The following is a 22,043-nucleotide window of genomic DNA, read 5'->3' as shown; positions in this document are numbered from 1 at the left end:
CTTCACTATCTCCTAGAAGTTTGTTCAAACTTAAGTCCATTAACTTAGTGATGCTATCCAACGATCTTGTCCTCTGTCATCCCCTTCTTCTCCTGCCCTCAATCTTTCCCATTATCAGAGTCTTTTTCAGTGAACTGGCTCTTCACATCAGGTAGCCAAAGTATTGGTGCTTCAGCATCAGTCCTTTCGATGAATAATCAGGGTTGATTTCTTTCAGGACTGACTGGTTTGATTTTGCAGTTCAAGGGACTCCCAAGAGTCTTCTCCAACACCACAGTTCCAAAGCATCAATTCTTTGGTGCTCAGCCTTCTTTTATGGTCTAACTCTCACATCTGTACAGGACTACTAGAAAAACCATAGCTTTGCCTAGACGGACCTTTGTCAGCAAAGTAATGTCTCTGCTTTTTAATATGCTGTCTAGGTTGGTCACAGCCTTTCTTGAGCAAGTGTCTTTTAATTTCATGGTTGCAGTCATCATCTGCAGTGACTCTGGAGCCCAAGAAAATAAAGTTTGCCACTGTTTCCATTATTTCCCCATCTATTTGCCATGAAACAATGGGACCAGGTGCCACGATCTTAGTTTTCTGAATGTTGAGTTTTAAGCCAGTTTTCTTCTTTCACCTTCATCTAGAGGTTCTTTAGTTCCTCTTTGCTTTCTGCCATAAGGGTGGTGTCATCTGCATATATAAGGTTACTGATATTTCTCTCAGCAGTCTTGATTTCTAGTTTGCGCTTCATCCAGCCCAGCATTTTGCATGGTGTACTCTGCTTAGAAGTTAAATAAGCAGGGTGACAATACACTATCTAGGTTTGTCTAGAAACAGCATGAAGTGAAGAAGTGAAGTGAAGTCGCTCAGTCGTGTCCGAGTCTTTGCGACCCCATGGACTGTAGCCGACCAGGCTCCTCGATCCATGGGAGTGTCCAGGTATGACTACTGAAGTGGGATGCCATTTTCTTCTCCAGGGAGAAACAGCATAGGTTCCCATTAAATGTCAGTTAATAGTCCTTTGTTCATTAACTGACCAGAATTTTAATTAAAGTGGGATCAGGTATGCTGGCAAGGCAGCTCTGTGAACACTATCCTAGCTTCTACACATTTTTTCCTCTTTCAGTCTCCTGAGGGGACATATTTGATTTCTTTCACATACTAACTACTATTCTTCATTTCTGTTTACATAATCCAGTATTTCACTAGATACCATTTTTAAAAATCTAACAACTTCAAAAAACTTCTGATATTATTAAATATTTTTATGGTTTTTTATTTTCTATTTTTCAACAACAAAAAAATTCTCTGTAGCTGGGATAAGTGTATTTTTCTATTTTTGTCTACCTAAAGATGTTTATTAATAACTTTAATTCTGAATTCACTGAAATCATGTAGTATGCAGTGTTTATATGTCTTTTCTCTATTTTGGAAAAAATATGATAAAATAATTTGTTGAAGTTATTCTACTTTAATAACATTTATGCTATATTATTATAAGATTTATTTTTGGAGCCCCTATATTGTTTTCAAGTATAGTCAGATAACTATTTGGTCTCCCAACAAAAACTGATATTTGCCAATTTTTAAAAATTAAAGTTTACAATTAAAGTTTCAAACATGTATAAGAGTAGTATATATGACCCTGCATGTATTAGTCACTCAACTTCAACAATGATCAACTCATGGCCACTCTTGCTTCACCTACCCCATCTACTTCCTGCCTCCCATTTTATCTGAAAGCAAATCCAAGACATCGAATAATCTTATCCAGAAATATTTCAATACATATTCCCAAAATATTATGTATGAATTATTAAAACATAAAATATAGCCACTATCTAACCTAAATAATTATGATTCCCTGATTTTACCAAATATCCAGTCACGGCTCCTATTGCCATTTTTTTGGTGAATTTTCAGAAGTTTACTTGAACTGGGATCCAAACAGGAGCCACACAATGTAACTGGTTATCTCTCAAATTTCTTTTAACCTATGGGTTTCTACTCAACCCTTTTACCCCTTGCAGTTTGTTTGTTTACAAAATTATGTCAACTGTCCTTTCAGCCTCCCATAGTTTACTTTTGCTAACTGCTTTCCTCTGGTGTAATTTAATGTTTCTCTGACCTTCTACAAATTGGTAGTTGGAGCTCCAGGATCAAAATGATTCATGTTTGAATTTTTGTTATATACATGTCATATGTGAGGTTATAATGAGACATTACAATGAGGCACTTCATATCTGACTGTCTCTCCTTTTGAGATGTTGACAGTGATGGATAATTAATTCACTAAAGGTTGTAAAATAGCATGATTATATCACACCCTTTTCACTTATTAGCTGGAATATGTTTATAAAGAAAAAATTTTCCTCATCAATATGTAAGAAAAGGCAGTATAAATGATGGACTCTTTATTTATTTATTACCAGTTTTCAAAATGAATTGGTTCCCTAGCAGACTCTAATGCTAACTGTTTTTAATTGTGGCAGGAAATAAGTAATAAAAAGATTAGAGAAATGTTAATAATGATTGAATCTCAGTGATGAGTACATAGGGGTTAATTAAGCTATTCTACTTCCCATAGTAAAAGGTTAAAGTTAATAATCTCACTATATTTAATGTGTTTTAATCCACTGTAGTTATCACCCTCATTACTGTTCAATTTTCCCATTTCTGGCTAGCAGAAGCCTCCTTATGTTGGCTCTTGAGTCCTTTTCACAAAATCCTAACAGATTTTGACTGCTTCCTTCCTGTCTAGTATTCAAGATACTTCTGGCTTACCCTGCATAGTTTCTATCTCATACCTATATACAGTCAGCCATTTCTCCAAGGAAGTGGTTCTTTTGAGAGAAAAACTTATTGGACATCCTATTTAATATCTATTTTATTGGTGTTTTGAATTGACAGATTGACCTGAGAAATATTGTCACTTTTGTTATAGTTATTATTTTGAAAAGGAACATGGCATATTTAAAACTTTTTTCACATAGTCTGTCTCCTGCTGTCTCTCTTTTAACTAGATTTTTAGTATTACACCATAGCGTAGCTAAGCTCTTTACATTTTGGTAAAATAGTTCTTATAGTAGGGAAGTTTATAATAATATTTTTTCCATAAAGGGAAATGAACAGATAATGGTTTGTTTTTTTTAAAAAGCAAGTATTTGAGCATGAAAGTAATTGCCTTTGGAAAATGGGAAATGGAGAGAGGTGTGAGGGCCAAGGACTGTGTTTACGTGTTTTTACATAATCCTTATGGAACTCTCTGACTCTGTAAATGATGTACATGCATAATTCTGAAAGTAAAAAATAAAATATTAATATTCAGCTCAATTTTTACTTTCTAAAAATATCAATGTTCTTATATTATTTTATATATTACATTTTTCTTAGAGTAAATCTTTAAAGAAGGGAGGAACACTGTCACACTTATTATTAAAAATTACTTTCTAGTCTTAAGGAAACATAAAACTAACATATATTTATATTTTTCAATGTATGTACAGAAATAGCCTATAAAGTTTCCAGTTTAGTAAAATGTCACCATATAAAAGCTTAATCTTACCTCAATAGTTAGGCTGTGAGTTAAATCACATCTATACTCTTTACATAAGGATTTCTGTCACACTAAGTCTAAAAATACAACCGTAATCTTCGAAACAAACATAAAAAACTTTTCCCCTAGAATAAACTGTTAAAATTATTAAGACTTATTTTAAATTTGCTACATAGAAAAAGCTAAGGAGAAAGTTTTATTTTAACAATACTCCCCTTAATGTAATATTATTGTTAATGTTGTCTGTTTAAAGCTGGAACATCCAAATTTGCCTTTACTTTTTGTGTATGGGGTTATTTCAATGTGCTTTTACTTAACTGTATTTATCTGTATTTAATGAAGTTTTTGTTTTAGAAAAAAAAAATCAAACTGTTAGCAGGTGACTCTACAATGACTATCAGTTACATTAAAAATCTTTTCTCTTACCATTTTGGATGAGTTGAACATGGCCTCCCAATAGCCAGAAGAGAGAATCAGTCACAACTTCAAAAAAGTGTAGTAATGCATCTTTTTCTTCACCCTTAACACACACACAAGAATTGACTTTACTGTAATTGTTTTAATTAATAAAAGGTAGACTTCTCTCCGGGGAGTCTTAGGACCAGGTTTTTGGATCTATCTTAGCTATTTATGAGGTATATAATCTTGAAGCTTTTATTTTCTTAATTTATAAAACTGCAGTTAAGGCTAGTAATATATATCAGAAGTGGTTGCTATCCAGAGGTCAAATGGGACAATATAAGAAGCATAAGAACTATAAGCTGATACACTAGGGATTTTTTGATACCAGTCATTCATAAGAATCATCTATGGAGTTTTAAAAACATTCCTACGTACAGGTTTTAGTCCAAACATACTGAAATGTGAATCTCCAAAGTTAAAAGTCTAGACATCTGCTTTTTACACAGTTAGGTGGGTGACTTGGGTATGCAGCCAGGGTTGAACATCACTGCAATATGCACATATAGATGTCAGCATACAGGCATTCAGCATATTTCAGTTACAGCTTCTACTCTATGACTCCATGAGAGCATGAGACCATGTTATTTAGCTCTCCATTATACACCCACTATATACTATACACCCAGTGTCTAAAACAGTTCAAACACACAGTTAAATCAATATTTATCCAATAAATAAATGACAATTTTTTTCTGCTTCTTTCCTTCTGAAAAGTAGAGTGAGGAATTATTCTAGATTAGAGTATGTGTCAAAGTGGGAAATAAGAAACAGAATACATTCACAGTTCTGTCTTTCCCTGGCCACGTAATTTTACTGCAAAGTTAATATAAAGGCCATTAATCTCATCCACGTTCTGAATGCACTATAGCATAAAAGTAATAACAGCAAAAATATGATTGCTATGGTTACTCTTTATAATAATGAAAGCATTTTCTTCCTATTATTCTAGTGCAGGATTAGACGTGGTTAAACAGACATGTACTAACAAATATAACAACAATCAAAAAAGAAAGAAGTGTCACATTAGATCAAGAATCCCTTTAGTCCAATAAACTGCCTTAGCCAGTTTCACTGAAAAGAAAGGGCACATAATCTTCATTGCTACCAATCTCAAAGGATACTGCTGGGTTCCTAAAATTACTACTTTCTTTTAAAAGTCCATCAGATATGGTAACGACAACCCTATATGCAAAACAGAAAAAGAGACACAGAAGTACAGAACAGACTTTTGAACTCTGTTGGGAGAAGGTGAGGGTGGGATGTTGCGAAAGAACAGCATGTATAATATCTATGGTGAAACAGGTCACCAGCCCAGGTGGGATGCATGAGACAAGTGCTCGGGCCTGGTGCACTGGGAAGACCCAGAGGAATCGGGTGGAGAGGGAGGTGGGAGGGGGGATCGGGATGGGGAATATGTGTAAATCTAGTGCTGATTCATGTCAATGTATGACAAAACCCACTGAAAAAATAAATAAATTAATTAATTAAAAAAATAAAATAAAATAAAATAAAAGTCCATCAGATAATGTCAAACTTAAATTCATAGCCTCTGAGACTGGTTAACAAAATTTTTCCCTAAGTCACTTCAAAATTCTGGCACAGGTGCTTTTCTATTCTTAAACATAGAATATATGTATATATGTATGTATGTGTGTGTCTGTGTGTATACACATATGTATGTATGCCTGTATATATTTTAACAAGTTTTCAGTTTAGGCCATAAAATCCTATGTATGTCCCACTATGTACTCCATTACCAACATACCAACTAATTTAAAAATATATATGATTGACAAACTACTAGGTAGATAGAATTAATAGATAAGTTCAGTTTTCTTGTTATTCTTTGTTGACAGCAGAAACAGAATTTTAATTAATTTTAAACCAAAGTCCAAACTGTTTCATTTTAGTCTGTGCTGCTGATGCCATGATAACCCATCAACAAACAAGTGCTACAGGAGGAACTGAATGGGCTCAGAGGCAGAGGCTGGGCCTTGAGGTCAAAGACAGCGAGTCCTCCTGCTCAACCAGCCTGTCCATCACACCAGCACCTGCCACACTGGCATCTGAGTCATGGACTCAGACAGTAGCTTCCTGCCTGGATTCTGGACACTACTTCTGGGCCCTTCTGGGCCTGTGCACTGAATCCTCTTTCTCTTGTCATCATCTTTTTATCCATCAATTTTAATTTATTCTGTAGTCAAAGGGCCCTCTTTTTTTTTGGTAGCTATTTACTCCCTTTGATGGATATACTAAAAAATTTTTTATCTCTATACTAACACCATAATAACAAATCAGAAAAGTATTATGAAATGTACTGAAGGACAATATGAATGAAAATAATATAATTATTACTGACTTTAAATGGGGAATATTAAATAAAAGTGCTCTGATGAAAACATAAAGCTTTCATAATGGTCTGAGCTCTTCATGAGGTGGAAATTCATTTTACAAAGGAGGAAACAGAGGAAGAATGAAATCAAGTGATTTGTGTAAGAATCCAGAGTTAGTTTGTGGCACAGCCAGAAAAAGAAATCAGATCCAGGGCTTCCCTGGTGGCTCAGTGGTAAAGAATCTGCCTGCCAATACAGGAGACATAGGACTGAAATGACACAGTATGTTATCTGACTAGGACAGAATTAAATTAGAAACTGATAACAATAAAATATCAAGAAAATCCTCAACTATCTGGAAACTAAGCAACATACTTCAAAATAATCCATGGGTCAAAAAAAAAAGTACATTTACTATTCAGCATAATTCACTCAAGAAATATTTGTTGGACTGATGTGAACCCAAATGTTTTGGTTGAAATATTTTGACTAGAGAGGATCTGAATGAGCAAATAGAAAGTTCACCTTTCTTCTTCTTTACCATTGGAGTTAACAAAGAAAAGCCTTGGGCTTAGAAAACAATACTTTCCTCTACTATTAATTAAAGTAGAAATTATGCTATGGAAATAAATATCGATGGGTGTTGCTCAAAACTCAGTAGTAAAGCAGATACTTCAAAAAGCATAGTGTCATACAATATGCTTCAGCCAGCACTGTAAAATTTTCAACTGTAAAGGTTTTTTTGGTAGCTGAAATGTTTGAATCCATTACTCTGCTGCTGTTGCTGCTAAATCACGTCAGTCGTGTCCGACTCTGTGCGACCCCATAGATGGCAGCCCACCAAGCTCCTGTCCCTGGGATTCTCCAGGAAAGAATACTGGACTGGATTGCCATTTCCTTCTCCAGTGCATGAAAGTGAAAAGTGAAATGAAGTCACTCAGTCCTGTCCGACTCTTAGTGACCTGATGGACTGTAGCCTACCAGACTCCTCTGTCCATGGGATTTCCCAAGCAAGAATTATGGAATGTGTTGCCATTTCCTTCTCTTGGGGGTCTTCCTGACCCAGGGATTAAACCCGCATCTCCTGCCTGGCAGGTGGATCATTTACCACTGAGCCACCTTGGAAGCCACTCTAACTATACTTTCAGCCAAATATTGCACATCTAAAAAAACAATGTGGAATATCACCTCAAGAATTAAACAGTTTTGGCTACAAAACACAAACCCCTAAGTAAACAAACATACCTTAGCTGCGTTGATGAAACATGTTTGTAATCGCCTCCCCAAAACCAGAAAATTTTCTGCAGCCGATGGAAGTAATTCATTGTAAAATTCTTCTGCATCTTCTCCCGGTTCCAAGCCAACACAGCAATGGCTGAAATAAGAGCATAAGTTTGTGACTCAGTTTGCACCAATTACAAATTTTAGACAAATGCTAAGGCTTCTAGACATTGTGTCTTAATGAGAATTTTTAGTATCTTTCTTTTGTTGTCAAGCCAATAAAGAATTTTTAATGGACAGTTAGTATAACAACTTTGTTAACAAGTAAACAGTGGTGTGAATTTTGCCTATACTTAGAACTAGCATGTCTATTTTCTAAAAATTTACTTGTTAGTTCTATAGGAAACAAAATACACTTGGCTCACAATAAAGAGAAAGAGGCAAGTTTTTGGTGAATGGGCTACACACACTCTAAAAGCAATAGAATACCTTGAGAATTTAACTTGGGAATAACATATGTGTTAACTGATACATTTTAGACATCAGACAGCTGAAAAATAGCTAGGGTAGTATTAGTCTACAAGGGACAGATTAGGAAATGGAACACTAATTTTATACCAATTCTTTCCAAGAAATCTCCTTTCCTAAAACCTGAAAAATATCTGATTGCATATTCCCTACATCAGAAAGACAAACAGCAAAAACTCTAGTAGATACATTCCACAGCATACAATGAAAGGTCACTTAGAAAAATGGGTCCTCTTGAAACCGTACATAAAGTCATCCCCCAGGTATGAAATGAGTATATTTAAAAGGTTCAATAATAAAAAGTATTTCTGCAAACTAATACCAAAAAAAGTTCCCAATTCAAGAACGGTCTCTATGTTTGTATTCTAATGAGTAAGTACTAATGCCTGAGGCTTGTGTAACAGTTACTACATATCGAGTATACTAAAAACTTAACTAATACGTCTTCTTTTTTTGCATATTGGTTCTGAAGGTCAAGACACTTATACCCATATGCATCAGTTTCTCTTTTCCCTTTCATTTCTAAAGTTAATTAAAAGTATTATTTTTACTGAAAATGTTAATAAATGAAATACATTTTTGTACATTCACAAACATGTGGATTTCTTGAGACTTGGAGTCTACTTCTGAGAGTCTAGCTCAATCAATATTTCCATGAGCTAACATATCTAACAAAACAAAGACATAAGGCTTTTTTTACTTCAGGAAATAATCTTGAAAATTAAGGTATAAAAATATTACATACAGTTGTTAAGGTATACCTAAAGGTATAGTTTGAATCTGGCCTTTATCCATCTTTAATTATGAGTAAGCAGTTTCAAAACCTAAGATCCAATGAGTACTGCACATTTTCAGTTACTTAATTAGGAAGCAGCTTAGACATTGAGAACATCTGGCTTATTTTATTGCCCCCTATATAAAAAATGGTTTTGATCTCTTTTTCTCTTAATTTCTAGCGTGGCAATAGATCAGTAAATGCTGCTTCTAAATTTATTGGTATGATTTGGGTTACTAATGAAATATAAATTTGAGATAGCTAAATCAATATACTGTGAAATGAAGTTTCTATATCTCTCCTGAAATGCCTTTCATTTCAGTACCTCTTTCATTATGCCTTGTATGATAAATCCACATGACTGTCAACCCATCTCTACTGTTAAGTTTTTCCAGTATAGAGCCAGAGTCTTAATCTCTTTGTTTCTTTAATATTCTTTAGCCAACAAAGAGTCTATAAGCTCCTTGGGGTTCAGTGGTGAGCATGAGACAAGATCATCATCTTCGCAGAGCTTATAGAATGAAATTTTAGATGGTGAAATAGTCACAAGTACAGTTAGGAGCAATATACATCCATAACATACCATGGAAGCAGTTGTCAATGTTTGTTAGCGAGATTTTAAGAAAAGAAAGCAAATTTAAAAATAAGAATCTACTACTATATCCCTCAACAAAAAGCTGACTTATTGCTTCATTTTACCTTAATATCTGTGTTAGCTGGGAAACTGTAGTCCAACCACCCTGGATACGAGAACAATCTTGACTGAGGACCAAGAGGCAATACTGAATGAGATCATAACAATATATATCTTGTTTGATTTTCTTCAACTCTGAGCTTCCTAAAGGTGTGTTGTTTATTATTTCTAAGGCAAAAGGAAATAAGATATACTTATTTATGCTCAATAAATCCAAGAGCTATCTGTATTTCTATAGGTTGAATAAAAACTAAAAATACATTAAAAAGGAAGAAATCACTGCTTTATCACAATGTTAAGATTTCACTGAACAAATTAAAAACAAATGCTAATATGATGGAATTTGTTTTGATATTTAAACAAATTAACCAATCATAAAAAAGATTTTCTTACCTTTTAACTTCAACAGTATAACAGGGACATTCTGCTCAGGACTTTTTGCAACTTCAGCAGCCAGAGATAAGATTCTCGGGTCTGTACCTGTTGGCTTCATTTCTCATACCACCTATATTTCAACAGAATCAAAAACATAAAGGTCAACAGTCCTTAGTTAGGTCACCCCCTAAATAACATATGAAACACAAATGGCAATAGCTTTGCTTGGTTTGAAAAGTGAAAGGTAGATTTCTCTCATTTCTTCCTTATAGGAAGAAACTTGGATTTCTCCAGTTAGAGATTCTTATACCTTCGTGTGACAGCTACAGTAGGTACTGCTTATTGTGCATTCACTAAGAGTCCAAAACTGTGCTTGGCATGTCACACTCACTCTCTCTAATCTGTACAACAATCCTAGGTTAGGAGTTAATTTTCTTTTATCATAAAAGACAAAGTGTGCAGAAAAGAGCTAATCCAAGCCTGTGTGTGTATGTGTGCTTAGTTGTTTCCAACTTTTTGAGACCCTGTGTGTAGCCTACCAGACTCCTCTGTCCATGGAATTTTCCAGGCAAGAATTCTGGAGTTGCTATTGGGTTGCCATTTCCTGCTCCAGGGGATCTTCCCGACTCACGGTTTGAACCTACATCTCTTGCATCTCCTGCACTGGCAGGTAGATTCCTTAGCACTGAGTCTCCTGGGAAGCCCAATACAGGCCTAAAGACTGCTATCATTTTCAAAGGTCTCCTTATAAGCCTGGCTCTTTGGCTGGTGTCTAAGAACTTAGATTTCAGGAGGTTTCCACCAATTTCTTAATATGAGTGTGGTTCACTGGGCCTAAACTGTTCGTAAAAACAATGTGGTTTATGTTGAACACCTGCTTTCCTTCCTGAAGTCTGGAATTTTGGTACATGGTAACACAGCAAATTTGGAAAACTCAGCAGTGGCCACAGGACTGGAAAAGGTCAGTTTTCATTCCAATCCCTAAGAAAGGCAATCCCAAAGAATGCTCAAACTACCGCACAATTGCACTCATCTCACACGCTAGTAAAGTAATGCTCAACATTCTCCAAGCCAGGCTTCAGCAATGCATGAACCGTGAACTTCCAGATGTTCAAGCTGGTTTTAGAAAAGACAGAGGAACCAGAGATCAAATTGCCAACATCCGCTGGATCATCGAAGAAGTAAGAGAGTTCCAGAAAAACATCTATTTCTGTTTTATTGACTACACCAAAGCCTTTGACTGTGTGGATCACAATAAACTGTGGAAAATTCTGAAGGAGATGGGAATACCGGACTGCTTGGCCTGCCTCTTGAGAAACCTGTATGCAGGTCAGGAAGCAACAGTTAGAACTGGACATGGAACAACAGACTGGTTCCAAATAGGAGCAGGAATACGCCAAGGCTGTATACTGTCACCCTGCTTATTTAACTTATATGCAGAGTACATCATGAGAAACGCTGGGCTGGAAGAAGCACAAGCTGGAATCAAGATTGCTGGGAGAAATATCAATAACCTCAGATATGCAGATGACACCACCCTTATGGCAGAGAGTGAAGAGGAACTAAAAAGCCTCTTGATGAAAGTGAAAGAGGAGAGTGAAAAAGTTGGCTTAAAGCTTAACATTCAGAAAACTAAGATCATGGCATCTGGTCCCATCACCTCATGGGAAATAGATGGGGAGACAGTGGAAACAGTGTCAGACTATTTTTTTGGGCTCCAAAATCACTGCAGATGGTGACTGCAGCCATGAAATTAAAAGACGCTTACTCCTTGGAAGGAAAGTTATGACCAACCTAGATAGCATATTAAAAAGCAGAGACATTACTTTGGCAACAAAGGTCCATCTGGTCAAGGCTATGGTTTTTCCACTGGTCGTGTATGGATGTGAGAGTTGGACTGTGAAGAAAGCTGAGTGCTGAAAAATTGATGCTTTTGAACTGTGATGTTGGAGAAGACTCTTGAGAGTCCCTTGGACTGCAAGGAGATCCAACCAGTCCATCCTAAAGGAGATCAGTCCTGGGTGTTCATTGGAAGGACTGATGCTGAAGCTGAAACTCCAGTACTTTGGCCACCTCATGCAAAGAGTTGACTCATTGGAAAAGAGCCTGATGCTGAGAGGGATTGGGGGCAGGAGGAGAAGGGGATGACAGAGATGGCTGGATTGCATCACTGACTTGATGGGCATGAGTTTGAGTAAACTCTGGGAGTCAGTGATGGACAGGGACGCCTGGCGTGCTGCGATTCATGGGGTCACAAAGAGTTGGACACAATTGAGCGACCGAACTGAACTGAACTGAGCAGAGGACACCTACATGACCATCCTCCAATAAAGACTCTGGTCACTGAGTTGCTAGTGAGATTCCCTGGTAGACTATACTTCAACACGTTATCACAATTAATTGCAGGAAGAATTAAGCATTATCCTATGTGACTCCATTGGGATAGGGCTCTCTTGGAAGAGAGTACCTGTTTTCCTCTGAACTTCACCTCATGTGCCTTCTCCCTTTGCTGACTTTATTTTGTGTCCTTGTAGTATAATAAATCATAGCTATGAATATAATTATATCTGGAGAACTATGAGCCCTCCTAGCAAATCACTGAACCTGAAGTTGGTCTTGGGGATTCCCAACATAAATTTCAGAAATGTTATAATAAAACAACCAAAGCTTGTTTATAAATAGCATAGTAAACAAAATCAATTATCTTAAAAAAAAAATCCACATCCTAATTTAATTTGTTGCTAACCCTTTTCTTTAAAAAAAAGTTTTAAGGCATCCAAAGCTCAAAGAAACCATAAAAAATACAGATGTTAGTTATTAATAATTAATAAAGGCTAACATAGCATTGTTTACTTTGAATTAAGCACCATGTGAAGTGCTTTCATAAGCATTATCTCATTTAATCCTTGCAACAGGACTATGAGGCAGAGCCTTTATTCATCTCCACTTTACAGATTAAAAAAAAATAAAGCTTGAAGAATAAACCTACATTGTTCCACCACCCCTCCTCCATGTGGTAGAGTAAGTATTCAAATACAGATCAATACAACTCAAATTTCCATTTCAATGTTCAATATCCTCTCCCACATAAAAGAGTAAAAAACATGAAACATATTTCCAAAAACCTATTTCTAACTCACTTTTCAAGCTATTATTCTTCATAACTGGCACCACAGTTCACATTTTTGGTCATAATACAGGCATCCAGAAAGCATTCCTTATTAGGTAAAACATAAATCATTAAAAAAAATAACTTTTCTGGAAATATTTTTTTAAAAAAGCCCAGCACAACTCTTGGCACATAGAAGGCATATAACTTTCCAAGAAAGTGGACAGAGTTAACCTCATTCTTTCCAATGGCTGTATTATGCTATGCTTCCTTCATAATAGTGCATCAAAATATATTTAAGCATCTCCTCTACTGGAAGTCATTCAGAGTATATGCCATTATAAGGAATGCTGCAATGAATATCAAAGTACATGTCTTATGTACTCATGATAGTTCTTTGTGGGATGAATTTTTCTCTTCAAGTCAGATGGCTGGATGACAAGATATGTATTTTTAAATTTTTTCATTAAGCAATAAATTTTACTCCAAAATAGATGTTCCAATTTATATTTCCAGCAACAATGTTTGAAGGTGCTCATTTTACTAAGCCTTTAATAGTAAATAATGTTATATTTTGCATTTTTGTCAATTCGCTAGGTGAAAAATGGTATCATCCTGTTTTAATTTCTGTTTCCTTGATTATTAGGGGGGTTCAACATGTTCCACGTTTATTGGCCATTTCTTTTTTTACATATTTTCTATTTACACCCCTTAATTTTTCTATTAGCTTGTCTTATTCCTTTGTAGAAGCTTTAAGCTTTTTATACATGGATTAGACACCCTTTATCTTTTACATTGGCTGTAAACACATTTACATTTTGGCTTCCTGGGTAGCTCAAAAGGTAAAGAATCTGCCTGCAATGCAGGAAACATGGGTGTGATCTCTGGGTTGGGAAGATCTCCTGGAGAAGGGCATGGCAACTCACTCCAGTATTCTTGCCTGGAGAATTCCATGGACAGAGGAGTCTGGCAGGTTATGGTCCATGGGGTCGCAAAGAGTTGGACAGGACTGAAGGACTAACACTTTCACTGTCATAAACACTTTATCCTTGTCAGCCATTTATTTTTTAAAGTTTAATTACATTTTACCAGAGATTTACAATTTTTATGTAGTCAAGTATAACAATCTTTCCCTCTATGACTTTTACCCTTGGTGTCACGCTTACAAAGGTCCTTCCTACCCTAAGAGCTAAAATATAATCTCCTAAATTTTTCTATATTTTTTATGATTTTGTTTTACTTATATCTTCATTTACTTACAACTTAACCTTCAAAACATATGTAAGTTAATTTTCTGAATGGTATATGATAGGAAGTTATAAAGTTAGATGAAGTTACAGATTGGTGAAAAAAGAACAAGTGCACATAGTTTTCATAAACTCTTGAGGTAATTTATCATGAATGGATACAAGAGAAGCAATCTGAAATGTCACTTCAATATATTTTTTAGTTCATTAATTCTATTTAGTTCTATTAATTCATTAGTTCTATTTAGTTCATTAATCTGTTTCTTCCTGGGCTAGCTAGTAAAATATAGTTTATTTAAATATATGTTTAGAGAAAATTCACATTAGAAGGTAAGCCTCACAAGGGTAAAACTCATACCATTCCTGGTGGCTGCCTTCTTATCTCTTTGATTCACGGCTATATTCCCAGAAGATAGACTAGTATTTGGTGGGTGGTAGGTACTTAATATCTTAATATTTATGTAGATTGAAAGAATGAATAAACACACAAATTTTGGGTATTCCAAAACTTCAATTTCTTGACATTTTACTTTTACCCTTGTTATATGATGGAAACTTTAGATTTCTGCTGTAAAGCCTTTTTAAAGTAAAACAGACTTATAACACTGTTCTTGATCTCTGGTTAACATAATAAAACATTACTGAAACATCATCATCACCACCAAACAAGCACACGGCTCTATGACAGAGGTAAGGGTCACCAAGATTTTATATAGGACAGATTCTCGGCTCACATTCAGGAAAGAAAAGTGTTCACATACTCATATATAGACACATATGTAAAATAAAATACTTAATTCTATAAAATATGTTAAATGCAAAATACATGATATAGATGGTAAGAATGAAAAACATAGAGTCAGAAGACTGGGCTTCCATGAACACGCTTTCTAAGCTGTAAACAAAATAATAATTCCTACCTCTTAGAAGAATTTAAAATTTGGAAAAGAAGGCAGCCACCAAAGATGGCCCTAAAATGCTACATGACAGTCAGATCTCAAAAATAATAACCATTCAGAGAGCTTTTACTTTATGACATGGTTTTAAATGCTTTCTTGTACTACCTCATTTAATCCTCTGAAAAAGTGTAAGTTATAAGTACCATTATTTTTTCCCCAAAATTTTTACTGATCAGCATACCTAACTTTGGTTCGCACAAGTCACTCTGTGGAGTATGAAACTGGGGTTCACAAAGATTCTGGCTCCAGAACCTGACTGCTTAACTACCACAGGAAACAGTACACTTTTAAAAGACCAGAATTTAGACAAGCAGATAGGCTGAGGCTGCCACCTTTATCTTCCTGCCTGGAACAACACATGACAATTTGGAGAAGGTAGCAGTCAAGAAAGGGAGTGTTCAATCACCTTGAAAAGCCACCGCTGTTATGGCAACCATTCGTAAACTTTCTCTTGGGTGCCTCTCCTCTAATACAGCACATCTGTCATCTTTACCCTTAAAGTCATGAACTTTTTAGACGGAAAAAAATAAAGGACATTATTTTTCAATAATTAATGCTATTGCCCAGTTGCCAGAGCAAAAGCTCTCTGGCCTTGATCTTCTGGGAATCTCTTTTTCCAGGCCGTGCCCTTAACGCCAAGGATCTCTGCGATGAAAAGAAATGAAGACGGCAACCCAATGCAACCTAGTTGCAACTGATCCTAAAAATCTGCAGTTCCTAACTCTGAATCTTTATCCCCTCCTCTTAACAACCTCCCCTCAACTCCTCCCCCTCCCCCATTCCGGTACTAACACCACCTGGAACTTCCTTAGGAATATAAAGCCAAATAACAACAGCTGAGATAACAGCGTCGCCTCCAGTCAGGTCCACAGATTGCGCACTGAGGCCACGGGCTCCTTTACTCCGGATTCTAGACCCGGCTTTGGCGCTACCAGGCCTCAGACAAGACATCAGGCCTCGCGCCCACTCTCCGCACCTCCCCCTCCTCAGTTTCCACACCACATCTCCTCAAAAAGGCCGGTTCTCCTTCAAAGAGCTCCTATAAAGCCCAGTCACTTGGTCCAGAAGACTGTGGTCCTGCCCTCTGGGTATCCCGGGGCCTCCTCCTTCCCCAGACGCCACTTCAAGTCGGCTACCTCATTCCCGCCTTGCGTTGCTCCACCAAAGAACCCGGCTCCCAGCGTCTTACCTCAGAAGCGCGGCCTCCCGGGGGTTGCGTGCGTCGCAACGCGTGAAGTTGGCGCAGGGACCAGGAGCCTCGCGGCCAAGGGGCGGGGCGCCCTTCTCCAGGAAGCCAATCAGCGCCCAGTGGGACGGCGTTCAGCTGGCGCGGGGCGGAGTCCGTAGTGGCTGCACTGGCCTCAGCAAGCGCAGCTGGTTCAGGCTGAGTTGGCAACTGGTAGTCGGCGCTAGCGGCCGAGGGAAAGTCGGAGCCGCAGGAGAAAGATGAATGGAGCAGCTGGACCTTCGCATATTGACAGCCGCGAGCGAGTTCTCAAGTTAGGGGGCAGTTTTGAGAAGCAGCCTCGCTGCGCCTTCCACACTGTGCGCTGTGAGTGAGGACGCCCGAGGGGAAAGGGAGGAGTTCTGGTTTGGGGGGTGCAGAAACACAACCCTCTCCAAGTCGTGTTCGAACTGATCGTCTTATCCTGTGGGAGAATGTGGTGCCCTGCGCAACCCGCTGCTTTAGCCGGAAATTGCTAGGGGGCCGCTGGAAGCAGGCAGATGGAAGCAGCAGGTGTGAGTAATTCTAAGTGGAGTGATTTAAGGGAGACCAGCAGGGCTTCCCTGGTGGCAGAGACGGTAAGGAATAGGCCTGCAAAGCGGGAGACCTGGGTTCCATCCCTAGGTTGGGAAGATCCCTGGAGGAGGAAATGGCAACCCACTCCAGTATTCTTGCCTGGAGAATCCCCATGGACAGAGAAGCCTGGCGGACTACAGTCCATGGGGTCGCAAAGAGTTGGACACGACTGAGCGACTAAGCACAACAGCAGGTAGAAAGGGACGGTATGTGGGGTAGGTCTGTAGGCGACTATGGATGGAGTCAGAGCTGACTGGTGGACAGACGATTCAGAGGTGGAGAAGAAGGTACAGTTGACCCTTGAACCACGCAGGGGTTAGGGGCGTCGATCTCACGAAGTGGAAAATCCACTTATTGCTGTCTCTGCCTCAGAAACCAGGGAGTCGATACACGACTCACCGGAGGTCCAGAAGCTGAAGCCGTTGGGTAGAATCAAACTCAAACTCTAGTGTTTTGATTCCATATATGTGACCTCTAATGGAACACATACTTCTTCTCATACTTCATTAATTTAAAGATATCTAAAATGAAAATACAGGTACTCTTATTTAGTGGGGGGAAATTCCTCATGTTAGTGGACCTGTGAATCTCAGCCTCTTGCGTGTTACTCAAGGAACAAATGTAGTAAGGTGACAAATGGATGGGAGGCAAAGGGAAATGGGAAAGAAAATGCCTTTAGGTTGGTAGGGAAATATTCTTTCCTGTCTTCACTTTTGGTGTCTCTGACTGATGGGGGTTCTTATTTAGTGTATTTCTGGGGAAAGATTTTGAATCATTCTTATATCTATATCTCTTTTGGACCCCTGATTTCATTCAATCATTTATCAAATACTGATGATCACAGTATTGAAGGGTGCACTATTAATTTATTAGAAAGCTCTTTTGTCCTCTGGAACTAGTTTTGATACATTTTCCTCTTTTATGTTGTTGAGATAGGAAATAGAACTCTTTTGCTGGATGGTGTAGATTCCAGGAAGGAAATCATAGTATATTATGATTTGGTATGTAAAACATTCATTCTTTGCATAATAACCCTCATAGAATTATAGAGTGGGAAGGAAACTTTGAGATCATTGAGTCATAACCTCTTGTTTTTCTGTGGCAAAATTGTAAAGTAGGTATTTTTTCACTTCCTCTTACTACAGTACCCTTCCTTAGTGTCTCATCATTCCACCCTTCTCAGTCATTCTGTTGTAAGACTGTTTTAGAGATCTTTATAGTTTTTGCTCTGAAGTGTTTCATGCTTTGTTAAAACTCACATTCTCCTTAGGTTTACTTAGTTGTACACAATCTAATTATGGTAACTCACAGTGAAGATATCAAGAGCCTACAGGTTTAACTTTCCAAGGATATATTTTTACATTTTATGAAAGGGTTTTATTAAGCAAAATTAATATCCAGTTGATAGAATAAATGGGAGTGTATTTGCAAACAGATCTTCAACACTGACCCTTCTTTACCACACTTTGTCTAGTGAGACAGCTAGTGCTGGCTATGCAGTTTCTCTCCTTCTTCAGTTCCATTTTCCAAAAGTATGGTAGAGTTTTATCTGGTTTCTCCACACCTTTCTCTCAAATAATATCTTCCTTCTCCTTTCCTCTTCTTTGTCAGGTTTCCAGTCATCATAGTATTAATTTTTTTAAATTATGTTTTAAGATTATACAAATTTGCTGAAGACTCGATTTTCATGACACTTGGGTATATCTTTTTAAGGGCATAAAGCCCAAATTAAGTGAAAAAGAAATAGACTTTGAAAAGCGCTTTGCAGATGCCTTAAAGTCTTTTGTTTATAAGAGTTCTCAAAATGCTGGAATTGTGTCTTCAGAATCAGAGTATTGGATGATCCAGTTACAAGAATGAAAATAAACAAAACAGCACCAGTAATAACCACAATAAACCCAGGTGTTTGAATATACTTCTAATCCTGTGGAAGACATTAGAAAGGTGTTTAACCCTTAGTTTTTTTCTTGTTGAAGCAGACAGAACCTTTCATTACTCAGTGTAAGTGATGAAAACTATAGACTTTCTTACAGGCAAGTGGACATGATTTGTTTATTTATTTTAAAAAATTATGCATTTTCTTTCTGGGAAACAAAAATGTTTATTATTTTTAATTATCACTACTGTGCATAAAGATATATTTTTTTCTGAAGGAGATTGATGGAGAACTTTTTCTATTTTAAAAAAAATATATTCATGTTTAAGCTCAGTAATGAAGTAGAACAGAAATACACACATAATACATTAATTTCAACTTTTCTATTAACTATGTAATTTAGAAAATTCATTTTAAACTGCTGAGCTCATCTTATATAGAATGAAGTAATAAATTCAGCATTCTCTCATTTTTATTAAAATTATGAAATGTTCTTAAATTTATAGATATGTGAAAAATACAATATTTTCAGTATCAGTTTTACATAATGCTCAAAGCTTTCATTTATCCCCTAAATGTAAATATCTTTATAATCAGGTAAGGTTGTGAAATATATATTAAAAGTATCATAATTTGTAAGAATATATTTTAGCGTTTTAAAATAAATAAAAACCATTTATTTAAAAAGTTTTTATTGAAACAAAATTGACGTATGTTAGTTTCAGGTGTCCTATATAATGACTTTATATTTGCATATATTATGAAATGATCACCACCATAAGTCTAGTGTCTGTCCCCATACAAAGTTATAATAATATTATTGACCATGTTCCTTATGCTGTGTATTTTATCCTCAAGACTTGTTTTTTTTTTCTTTTTTTTTATTCCAGCTTGGGCTTCCTCCAGCCCAGCATTTCTCATGATGTACTCTGCATATAAGTTAAATAAGCAGGGTGACAATATACAGCCTTGATGTACTCCTTTTCCTATTTGGAACCAGTCTGTTGTTCCATGTCCAGTTCTAACTGTTGCTTCCTGACCTGAATACAGGTTTCTTAAGAGGCAGGTCAGGTAGTCTGGTATTTCAATCTCCTTTAGAATTTTCCACAGTTTATTGTGATCCACACAGTCAAAGGCTTTGGCATAGTCAATAAAGCAGAAATAGATGTTTTTCTGGAACTCTCTTGCTTTTCAAGACTTGTTTATAATGTAACTGGAGGTTTGTACCTCTTAATCCCCTTCAGGGTGGGCCTAATTTATAACAAACACTCAAATCAGTATGACCTGGAAGAAAGTAGTATTCTGTTTTTTAGGTAATTGGGTAATTATGCTGTTCAATACACTTAGGTTTTGGAAAAACCTGGATGTGAATTCTGACCTTCACCACCTATATATGTAATATAACTTTGGGAACATTCTCTGAGTTTTCAGTCTCAGTTTTTTAACTGTAAAATGATAATAATAATAATAGCATTTACATTTCAGAATTTCAGAATTAAAATAGATAGTATAAACAACCTAGCACAGTGTTTGGTACATGGTAGAGTATAAATAGTAGTCACCGTTATTCTCAAAGGTCATATTCAAATGTGTATGACGAGTGCCAGAAAATGTAATTTATTTAGACTTTCAGAAAGCATTTATCAGGGCTTGGCAGTAAAACCTATCAAAAGATAGTTGGCATGTGGTAGGGAAGATGTGGGGTGCTCTATAAATGATAAACGAAATGCTTAACTGCAGATGCCTCACTGGGTAGAGGAGTTTGAGCAATAGGACTCACTAGAACAAGTGCTGAATTTGGGCTAACGCTAGTTTTACAATTTATATCCAGATAAGTGAATAAAGATGGAAATTCCTAAGTTTGTAAATGACACCATTTTTTGCTGTCATAAAATGATGAGCTCATGGACAGTGACTGCAGGAAGACTGTGAGGCACCAAGTGGAGCCATTCCCAAAAGTGGTTGTTAAGCTTTGGTGTGAGCAAATATTAGACAGTACACTAATGAACATATGATTAAAATTATATTTACAGTAATGTTCTTCTGATTAGTGTGGTATAATGGAAAGGGTATGCGTTTTGGAGTTAGTTGAATTAGTTCAAATCCCAGGAAATAAATTTATGATACTAATTGTGGGCTCCTTTGTGAAGATACTGACATTGTGTGATGCTACAGCCAAAACAGTCAAAAAGTAACAGAAAAGTATTGAGAACAAAACAGGAAATGTTTTTCTACTCTTAATGTGGTATAAGTAATTGTGTTGTAAACTTGAAGAAAATAATACAGTCAAAGGAAATCCAGAGGAAAATAAACAAATGATAAAATTGGTAGTGGGGTTTCCAAACCAAGAAAAACTGAAAGAAATAAACTTTTTAGTCTGGAATCATAGCAACTTAAACATTAGAACTTTTTAGTCTGGAATCATAGCAACTTAAACATTAGAAAACATATGCAAAGCATGACATGAGATTATTCAATACATTCTATAATTTTAGAGCTCTATTTAACCCCTAGAAACACAAAAGTTGCGTACTTTAAAAGAAATTTATTGTGTGAGGTAAATAAAATATAACACACTTAATATAAACAAGAAAAAGTGGAATTTATTAATTCCAACAGTAATCACTAGAAATGTAGATAGGTTCAGAATAGTGTTGATAGACTTATTGGTTATAAATTCCAACTTATCATTAAGCAAAGCTACAGATGTGTTGGGTACATTTCTATATGTTATGTGTATCTCATATACTATAGGCATTTATTCATAGGCTTTTAAGGGCTTGTGAATCCCTTGAAATTATATAGTATTTGATTGTTTTTTCATAAATGCATTTTTATGCAGACAGGATCTATAACTGGTCTATAATTTTCATCAGATTCCCAAAGGGACTTATGACTATTGCTCATCTCCTATCACCAACCCCCAGAAACACGCATATATATAAAAGTTCAGAGCTGTGGATCTAAGGCAAAGAAGCCATATAATATAGAAGGGTAGAGTAATATAGAATGGTGTGGTCACTCACCTAGAGCTAGACATCCTGGAGTGTGAAGTCAAGTGGACTTAGGAAGCATTACTACAAACAAAGCTAGTGGAGGTGATAGAATTCCAGCTGAGC

General features: G+C 36.5%; 2 protein-coding genes across 5 annotated transcripts in view; one reads left to right on the top strand and one right to left on the bottom strand.

Moving 5' to 3' along the window:
* IQCB1 (IQ motif containing B1) overlaps positions 1-16,501 on the bottom strand; it is a 42,009-nt gene extending 25,508 nt beyond the window's left edge. The window contains exons 1-5 of one of the 4 annotated variants that reach the window (XM_043875015.1): positions 16,437-16,501; positions 9,951-10,062; positions 9,563-9,725; positions 7,585-7,714; positions 3,971-4,064 (exon numbers count right to left, since the gene is read on the bottom strand). In XM_043875015.1, the coding sequence (XP_043730950.1) occupies positions 3,971-4,064; positions 7,585-7,714; positions 9,563-9,725; positions 9,951-10,050 (487 nt within the window). In that variant the 5' untranslated portion in view covers positions 10,051-10,062; positions 16,437-16,501. The other 3 variants (XM_043875016.1, XM_043875017.1, XM_043875013.1) reach the window with 3 other exon arrangements.
* A 93-nt stretch (positions 16,502-16,594) lies between these two features.
* The window catches only part of LOC122675636 (ELL-associated factor 2-like), a 41,370-nt gene continuing 35,921 nt past the window's right edge, over positions 16,595-22,043 (top strand). The window contains exon 1 of the mRNA XM_043874608.1: positions 16,595-16,799. Coding sequence (XP_043730543.1) covers positions 16,694-16,799 — 106 coding nt within the window. The 5' untranslated portion in view covers positions 16,595-16,693. The remainder of the gene's footprint in view (positions 16,800-22,043) is intronic.

Source organism: Cervus elaphus, chromosome 19, assembly GCF_910594005.1.
Source record: "Cervus elaphus chromosome 19, mCerEla1.1, whole genome shotgun sequence".
Classification (NCBI taxonomy): domain Eukaryota; kingdom Metazoa; phylum Chordata; class Mammalia; order Artiodactyla; family Cervidae; genus Cervus; species Cervus elaphus.
Note: the sequence above shows the minus strand (reverse complement) of the source record. Positions and strands in the feature narration are given on the sequence as shown.